Source organism: Cryptomeria japonica, unplaced genomic scaffold (assembly GCF_030272615.1).
Source record: "Cryptomeria japonica unplaced genomic scaffold, Sugi_1.0 HiC_scaffold_116, whole genome shotgun sequence".
Taxonomy (NCBI): domain Eukaryota; kingdom Viridiplantae; phylum Streptophyta; class Pinopsida; order Cupressales; family Cupressaceae; genus Cryptomeria; species Cryptomeria japonica.
The window spans coordinates 4,382-14,506 of record NW_026728938.1 but is presented as its reverse complement, the minus strand read 5'-3'; the positions used below and the strand labels follow the sequence as shown (position 1 = coordinate 14,506).

General features: G+C 36.6%; 1 protein-coding gene across 1 annotated transcript; it reads right to left on the bottom strand.

The window, feature by feature from the left end:
• Window positions 1-6,306: 6,306 nt before the first annotated feature.
• Window positions 6,307-7,632, bottom strand: LOC131865654 (aspartic proteinase nepenthesin-1-like). Its single transcript, XM_059215328.1, has one exon. It carries the CDS (start codon window positions 7,630-7,632, stop codon window positions 6,307-6,309), a length of 1,326 nt encoding a protein of 441 aa, XP_059071311.1.
• Window positions 7,633-10,125: the final 2,493 nt, after the last annotated feature.

Here is a 10,125-nt window from a genome sequence, read left to right as displayed (position 1 = left end):
CAAGTTAATATTCGTAATCGTATTCTCAGGGACCGACAAACCATCTCCTTAGGAGTAAACCCACCACCAAGAGTAGGTATAGAAACATTGACACCCTAATCCTCCGCAGGCCCGTCCAAATCAATCTGAGAGGCATTCGGTCGCTTAGAATAATTCTCGTTGACATTGTTAAATACTTTGGTTTTGTCAATAGCTCTTGACATAGAAACGCTGGCCACTCTTTTAACCTTCACATCAGAACTACCGTCCACCGAATTAGGGACATGTTCAGGGTCATCCTCCTCGTTAGATAAAATAATTTATTTTCTGCTAGTACGGTTAGGGATTTTAGACGATGAGGGTCCTTGTTTGTTATAAATGTGAAAGACTTCGTTCCCATCGAAGTCCACCTCTTCATCAGAAGAGATTTCCCCATAATGAATATGGACATTCTTCTTGTATTCTATACCAGTTTTAGCACTCGTATTCCTCTCGACATTGATAGTCTTGGCATACTTCATAATCAACGGGAATAAGCCCTCATGGAGAACAAGGGAGGATGCACATTTCTCGTGAGCCCTAATGCTATTATTCAATGATGAGACCAAATAAAAGGCCAAGGAAATGCACTTGTGATGCCGAAAATGATTAATAATGACAAAGTGATAGCTAAGTAAGCTACAGAATTTACCATCAACGGTGAGGCGGCGCACGATAACCTCTGAGACCTCGTACCATGGCTTTGAAAGTGATTTTTTCTCCCACCCAACATTATTATTCTTTCTCACCTTCTCCCTTTCCTTCGGCGGGAAAAAGGTTTTCATCGCCACCATCGCACATTTCTTATGCTTGTAGAATTTGGTGCCCTTGTTCAGAATTTTGGACACCTTAGCCACCATCTCCTCATTAACCTCCAGCTCCATACCATAGACACAGATAAAACCATCCTTCCACCCATTAAGAAAGGCCTCAGTAACAAGGGCATCCACACCATGAAGCATCTCGATATAACTAGTCAAAACTCCTACCGAAAGTTCTTTCCATACTGCTTCCTTATTTCGTCATTTTTCGCAGACTATGGGATCCAAACGGTTCCTATCTCCCCTAATATTAAAAAATACTAATTCTCAACAACCTGCAACACAAACAGAGTTGACATAAACCATATAAAAACAATTAAAAAAGCCACCAGAAAGTTCGTCTTTCCCCTCATAAAAGAAGTCTTGCCCACGACACTTTGGAAGATGTCATTCTCCATCATTTCCAAAAGCCCCTTGAGCTTCGCAAGCATCATAATCATTACGGAGTAGGTTAAGAAGATCCACTGGGATCTTATCATAAATGTTCCAAAGTTTCCTACTTGCCAAGTCGGCCCCAATGTTGGCCTAAATATCCGCAACCTTATTACCTTCATGGTAGACATGTGAAATGTTAAATTCACAGAAGCCCCTGAGAGGAATTAGGCTATCTTGAATAATATGTTTAATCAACCAAATAGGAGAGGAGGAAGTCGTTAAACAATGATGTTTAGGGAGTCACACTCCAACCAGACCCTTCTCAAACCTTTCTCTTTGGCCAATTTGATATTGGTATAAATTGTGAAGGCCTCATTAAAGTGATTTGTCTGGGTACCCAAAGAGAGGGCCATTGTCGAGACCATCCTGCCATTGTTATCACGCACCACTTCCCCACATCCAGCAGGTCTGGGATTCCCATTCGCCACACCATCAATTAATGTTACTTTAGGTCCAATATTTTTTTTAAATGTTATAAAAATTGATTAACAAGATATGAGAAAGAGTTTATTGAATTAATAGATAGAGAGAGAAATCAATCCAATGTCATTTCTTTCAATGAAATGGAAAATATTTTTGCAGGAAGAGCATCATCAAGAATCAAGACAATAGATAAAGTAGTAAATGTTGTCAAGTGAGTGCTAAGATCAACTTTCCCATTGGACTTCTCAAAACATGGTACCTCTGTTTTCTTTGAGATGGGATTCTTTAGGACGGTATATGAAAGTAGTCCACGTGTGCAATATGGTGGAAGAGTTAGTTGGGATTAGGTTTGGCTTGTGCTGGCCAATTATTCAGATGTCCAAATCTCTACTACGATACATAATTTATAAGGATTATTTCCATAAAAAAATAAACCAACTGAATAATTGTAGTGCTCTATTGTATTTAAGTTAAGAGTGTAAAATTATCCCTTTCCCAATTGAATGATCCTTCTTCCTTTCTAGCTATACATTGAATAATAAATAAGTATTTTCCAGCATCTATATCCGTTGCGACAAGAATCTTCGATAGAAAAATAATAATAATAAGTAAAGAAAAATGAAATGGCATTATACTAGAATACATTATTTTCATGACCCAAAATAGTAAATTAATGGATACTAAGCGATTGGAGCTAGTTAAATGCCTTGCTGAAGGAGTAATTACCAAAATAAAAGAAAAAAGAGAAAAGAGGAGACTATGTTTAAACTGGTTCAATTTAAAACTTCCTAATAGTATCCTCATGTGGCATACATTGCCAAGCACTAAGAAAGAATTTTTTATATCATTGTAGATCTAAATGCATCTCACCTTAGGTGGTTAATCGGGTCAATGGAGATGGAAAAATCCTTTACAAAGGCTGCACATTATCTAGTAAGCACAATAGTTTTAAAAGATAATAAATAAATAATAAGAATGAAATTAGAACAAGAATTTAATCAAGTGTAAATGCACTCCACTCATCACCTTCGTCGCCCAATTGAATAAACTAAGAAAATATAAGCTAAGCTACTAGTTTAGATGTTGTCCAATGCCCTTAGAAACTATATGAATAGCATGTTGGACACCTTATCCACCATCTCCTCATCAACCTCCAGCTCCATACCATAGACACAGAGCACACCATACTTCCACCCATGAACAAAGGCCTCGGTAACAAGGGCATCCGCACCATGAAGCGTCTCGATATAACTAGTAAAAACACTTATCGAAAGTTCTTTGCATACTGCTTCCTTATTTCATCATTTTTCATAGACTATGGGCTCCAAACGGTTCCTATCTCCCCCAATCTTGGAAAATACCGATTCTCAACAACCTGCAACACAAACAGAGTTGAGCTAAACAAAAACAATCAAAAACGCCACCAGAAAGTTTGACTTTCCCCTCATAGAAGAAGTCTTGCCCAGGACACTTTGGAAGACGTCATTCTCCATCATTTCCGAAAGCCCCTTGAGCTTCGCACGCATCATGATCATTACGGAGTAGGTTAAGAAGATCCTCTGGGATCCGATCATAAATGTTCCAAACTTTCCTACTTGGCAAGTCGGCCCCAATGTTGGCCTAAATATCGGCAACCTTATTACCTTCACGATAGACATGTGAAATGGTAAATTCGTAGAATCCCCTGAGAAGCATTAGGCTATCTTCAATAATATGTTTAATCGACCAACTAGGGGAGGAGGAAGTTGTTAAACAATTAATGATGTTTAGGGAGTCACACTCCAAGAAGACCCTTCTCAAACCTTTCTCTTTGGCCAATTTGATATTGGTATACGTTGTGAAGGCCTCACTAAAGTGGTTTGTCTAGGTACCCAAAGAGAGGGCCACCATCGAGACCATCCTGCCATTATTATCACGCACCACTCCCCCATATCCAGCAGGTCCGGGATTCCCCTTCGCTGCACCATCAATTAATGTTACTTTAGGTCCAATATTTTTTTTTAAACGTTATAAAAATTGATTAACAAGATATGAGAAAGAGTTTATTGAATTAATAGATAAAGGGAAAAATCAATCCAATGTCATTTGTTTCAATGAAATGAAAAAGATTTTTGCAGGAAGAGAATCCTCAAGAATCAAGCCAATAGATAAAGTAGTAAATGTTGTCAAGTGAGTGCTAAGATCAACTTTCCCATTGGACTTCTCGAAACATGGTACCTCTATGTGCTTTGAGATGGGATTCTTTAGGACGGTATATGAAAGTAGTCTACGTGTGCAATATGATGGAAGAGTTAGTTGGGATTAGGTTTGGCCTGTGCCGGCCAATTATTCAAATGTCGACATCTCTACTATGATACATGATTTATAAGGAGTGCTTCCATAAAAAAGTAAACCAACCGAATAATTGTAGTGCTCTATTGTATTTAAGTTAAGAGTGTAAAATTATCCCTTTCCCAATTGAATGATCCTTCTTCCTTTCTAGCTATACATTGAATAATAAATAAATATTTTCCAGCATCTATATCCGTTGCAACAAGAATCTTCGATAGAAAAATAATAATAATAATAATAAGTAAAGAAAAATGAAATGGCATTATACTAGAATACATTATTTTCATGACCCAAAATAGTAAATTAATGGATACAAAGCAATTGTAGCTAGTTAAATGCCTTGCTGAAGGAGTAATTACCAAAATAAAATAAAAAAAGAAAAGAGGAGGCTCTGTTTAAACTGGTTCAATCTAAAACTTCCTAATATTATCCTCGTGTGACATACATTGTCGAGCATTGAGAAACATAGAATTTTTTATATCGCTTGTAGCTCTAAATGCATCTCACCTTAGGTGGTTGATAGGGTCGAGGGAGATGGAAAAATCCTTAACAAAGGTTGCACATTATCTAGTTAGCACAATAGTTTTACAAGATAATAAATAAATAATAAGAATGAAATTAGAACAAGAATTTAATCAAATGTAAATGCACTCCACTCTTCACCTTCATCGCCCAATTGGATAAACTAAGAAAATATAAGCTAAGATGTTAGTTTAGATGTTGTCCAATGCCCTTAGAAACTATATGAATAGCATATTGGGCCGCCATCCCTCCTCTTACCCTCCTTGCATTGTCAAGGTGAAATAAGTATGAGGTTGATTTAATAATTATTTTAAATTTATATGTTTTATTTATTATTCATTGTGTGTTTCTTACTTGTTAATGCTTTATCAATTGTAAACTATGTAATACTACGAATACTTTTTCCTTGGAATATATAATTAGTTCTCTCTCCCTCTATATTAAGGATATTTTTTAAGAAATTATTGTTTATTTAAATAAATATAATAATATCTATTTAAGAATTATCTCAACCAATATTTTATTCATCTGAGAAGTTTTTTGGCTATCTAAAAATCTAATAAGTGTCAACTCTCTCAAATAATTGATTTTAGTATCCTTTGTGTTCATTGGACTATAATAATACGTAAGTAGACACTGCAACATAGATCATGTGAAATTGAAATTAACATGTTAGGATTTACAAGGTGAAAGAGTGAAGATACTATGATTTTTTGTAGGCAATCAAAACTTTTCTCAATAATTGTGTTATTATGTTGTAGTCCACTAATATTTTAATTTTTTAGGTCACGAAAAAAAGTTCCAAAACCTAATGCAATCCTATTAAAATGTTGAAAACAAGTAATCATGTCACATTATCAATGGCTGAAAATTGATGTGTGGTCTAACATCCATACTCTGAAGCACAAATACATTACATAATTTAATTTTATTATCTAAGGTGCGTTGTAGTGTAGTAGCAACCTTTCAAATGAGAGGCCCCGATTCACCATCAATAAGTTTTCTATATAAGATTTGTGTAAGATGTCATCGAATGCACTATAAAGCGCTGATAGGTAATCGTGAATCGTGATATAGGCATAGCCTTAAATATTAGCACTTTTAAATAAATTGCAAAGGCTCCAAAATGATATTCTTAATTCTCGAGAACTCGTCTTCTCTAGTAGAAAATTATACAATAGTAATTGTGAGAAAATTAGAGAGACCTTCTTAGCAACAACCTTACCTTATATATAGGCTACATTAAATTGTGTTTGATCTTAGTAATGTGAAATGCGGACATGATTGAAAATAAGTATTATTTGAATGTATAAATCACAGACACGGATCTTAAAGTTAAATACCATTAAAAATATTCATAGGCATACAATAATTTATTTTACACTTAAGACTTGAAGAAAAGATAAGACCATTACAAATGCTTTATAATTATATAAATTCTCTTGTCGTTGTTTTAACTCGCAATTTATATTTTGATAATCAATTATCGCACCTTCATTTCCATGCCAAAATAACACACATAGTGTAGCATATCATAAGGAACCATAAATGAAGGTCCCCGAGAACAACAGGGGCCAAACAATTTTACTGAAAATAAGCAGCTACGAAGATGAAAATTTACATGATTCGCATATCGGACAGTGCAATAGGCAGACGCAGGAGACGAGATCACATATTGCATTCGAAGGACAGAGGAAGAGGAAATGAGAGAGACAGAAAAAGAGAAGAAGAAGAATTAGAAGAGGGAGATGATGATTTAAAGAGAATCACACTTAGTGGGCTTGAAAGAGAGCGTGTTCTGAGCATTGTTGTAAAGGATATGGAAGTTTTGCTGCTGTATGTTTCCGAAGATGGAAGGATTCCCCGATGGTTCACCCAACATTGCCAGGCACAAGAGATTTTCAGATGCCTGAATGAAAAAGTTGTCTGCCGGAAGCTCGTAATCCACGCCGCCTTTGAAGTTGAAGACGAGGGTTGGCAAGGTGAGGTGAGCGGATGATGTGTGGTAACAAAGATCCAAACCTGTAGAAGAGCCGTCTACAGGAGTGAGATCAATGGCGGACTGAATTGCTTCCTTAAGAGGAGAGTAGGCAGCCTGGTCCAGGATGGTAACAGTGGTTCCGGAGTCGATGATCATACCTCCGCTGCCGTCCGATTGCAGATCGAAAGTTCCAGGAGGAATATCTAGTGCCTTACCATTGAGGGTGATTCCTGTAATAGGAATGTACCAGAAAGTGGGAATGATACTGCTCTTGATGAGTGGGAGAGTCTTGGCTCCTCCGCTCAAGGAAGCACCCTCGCCGAAAAAGAGGGGGCTGGTTTGTGAAGAAGAGTCGGTGATGGGCAAAAGACAGTAAGAGAACATGTTCTCTGCTTTGGAACCCAGCTGTGAGATAAGGGAGAGACCACCTCTTCCCAGTCCCACAAGGCCACCACCCTGAGAGAATCCTTGTCCTTCGTTGTCATGCCCGCATCCAAATGCAATGCCTTTAACCTTGCTGCTCCCAATTGACAATGTCTCGTAAGCCAGGTCGCCGCTGGTGAAGGAACCATCGCCATACTGATACATAAAGGTACAATCTGGATTGCATCCGGTTTGCGTACTCCCCAAGGCGTCACAAAGAGAATCACCGCAGGGAATTGTGGAAAATGTGGGGGACTTGGAGGGGTCGAAGATTGGCGTAGGCTGAGAGAAGCAGTCCTTGCAAGGCTTGCACTGAGTCCAAATCAGATCGCTCCCCGTGTCCACAATCGCTTCGAAGCTCACAGAGGGCGTTCCCAGTGCAACGCTCATCAGAAATTCTCCATCCCCTACTTCAACGGGCGTTTCAGCGTCTAATTGCCCTCTTATCAATGCCTCTATCTTCTTCATTCGCTTCTTACTTCGATCCACAGCCAAACCCAATCTCTCAGAAAAACCCAACTCTCTCTCTGATCTGCGCGTCATATTCACCCTTATTTTTACATTTTCATCGCTGCTAGACTTCGGCCAACCACTAAACAGTCTGTCCGAAGAACATGATATCGTTGGAATAGTAAAGCATATCAAGACCACAAAACCCAACAGCTTTGAACGCTCCATTTCTCTTTTTCTTTTCTAAACCTCGAAACCTTTTTCTGCTCTCATCTACTCCACTCCATGCAATATATATACACAGAGAGAGTGAGAAGGAGCCTTAAATCAAAATCAACAGATTCCCCGACGTGTCCACATAACAATATCGATCCTCTTAGAAGGATAGACGAATTTATTTAATTTCCCCTTCTCTATCTCTGCCCGCCTGGAATTGTTCTAGAAGTAGAATAGACTGCTGCAATTCGAAGTGAATCGTATTTTTTTCTGTCCATACCTTCACTAAGTATTTCCGTACACTTAACTCGTAATCCAGTTCCCTCTTCCCATTGAATTTTGTGGACCCATTCAGATCGAAATTCCAAAACGTGTTGTAACCGGAGGGTTAGTTTTCTAAAAATATTTAAAATTAGTTTACACATAATTATTCTTAGTCGGTTTATCCGGCTTTCCAACTTATTCTCATTCTTGTTTATCTCATTCTTAAATTTTGCTCTAATTAGTTTATTCATTTTTAAGATTTAGAGATTTTACTTGTACAAAACTGTTATATTCAATGCTCTATTATGTATTCACATTACCGTATCCTATCATAAAGTTCTATTCAAGGATTTATACCAGAAAGAAAAAGTACATGAAAGTTAATGTAATCTATGTGGTTGAACATCCACATATATAAATCATCTAAATTGAATTTTATTTTTATTCTCGTTCTTATTTATCTTATTTCTCAATTTTACTTGTGCAGAAGTGTTATATGCAATGTTCTATTATATATTCACATTGCCATATCCTATCATAACGTTTTGCTCAAGGATTTATACCAGAAGGAAAAAGTAGATAAAAGTTAGCGTAATCTATGTGGTTGAACATGCAAGTATATAAATCATCTAAATTGAATTTAAGAATCCATCTTTTAAGAATTGGGTATGTAGTTGTATCAGTGATAAGCATGAAAGTCATGTCAACTAGGGATCACTCCCCATGTCCACGATTGTTTTATGTCAAATCCATAGATATGCGTAAGTTCTATATGTGTGAATATAAATTCTTCCCTAACATTTGATCTAATAAATCTCACTTTTCGTCAATTTACCTTGAAGTTAACTCTTCACTAATTGTCAAGTATTCGCAATAGTTAAAATCACATTAGGGAGCCTGGTAGATCACTAGGGTCAAGTTCTCCTAGGTTATCCTTCGGAATGGTCGGCTTCACGAGCCTGGCCAATTTAGGTAAATGGAAAAGAAGCATGCAAATTTCCCAAGATGAAAACTTTGATGGAGATAGATTCATCTTGGTGCTCCAACCAAAAGCGTTTCTATGATAAATGTTTCATTTATGCAAATTCGTATTCAATGAATTCTCAAAGCGACTGCATGTTAAATAAATGCACATTGAATTCTTTCAAAAACCAAAATGTTCAATAAATCACATAAAACAGGTACTAAATGTAATTATGATAGAATAAAAGGTTTGGAGTTAAAAAATTCGAATTTAAATTGCTAAATCTCAAGGGTCAGTATTGTATGGTGCAATATTGATTGGACGCCCCATTATTGACCAATAACAGAAAAAAGGCTAATACTTATGTAGAGAATAAATGCCTAGACATTGAGGTGTGGATGGAGAATAATCTAATAATAAATGTGATACATACGAATGTGTGCATGAATCCACGGGATAAGATAGAATATAAGGGGGTGTATGTAAATTGATAAGGGTGGCTAATTAGAGAATGGGCCAAGATTTCGACAAGATTGCATCATTTCTTGATATATGGTTGAATTAATCCATCCTCTAATAATATACCCAAAACTAAGGATAGTTTGACTAGATTAAAATATTTTACCATTATGTTTTGACCATACATTGACGTGCATGTGAATCCTAAAATAGTAATACATCTCAAAGCATATGGAATGTGGAATATATCGTTTAAATTAGATTCTTGGACGTCAAATAATAGTTAATATAGATAGAGTAATGGACCTTGGCACATACTAGCATGTGATACTCATTCTTTACATTTGAATCCTTCATGAGAGCCTAAAAAATAGAGAAATTATGTATAGTGAGTAGCTTATATCTCAAGAATTAAATAGACATCAATAAAATACGTGAACCTATTTAACAATCTAGAAGATTAAGAAATATGAAAATGAGTAGTAAGTTTAGGGGTATCTTCATGTGCAAAAGGTTCTGTGACGTAGTGCCCTATGGTATATTGATACTACCACATCCTATCATATAAAAGCTTTATTTAGAAATGGTGATTGCATGCTTCATATGAGAGAAATTATAGAAGAGGGAAAATAGTACATGAATTTATTATGCCGAAGGCGTCTCTTATATGAATTGGATGAGCTGTTTTTGGGCATCAACGATTGTGAGTAAAGGAGACAGCATTGCAAGACGATTGGGAATATTGGAGCTGCCCGCTGTCCATTAGTTTTATTCTTCATTTTTTGTCAGAATGTGTGCACTGCCCATCATCTCTCGAT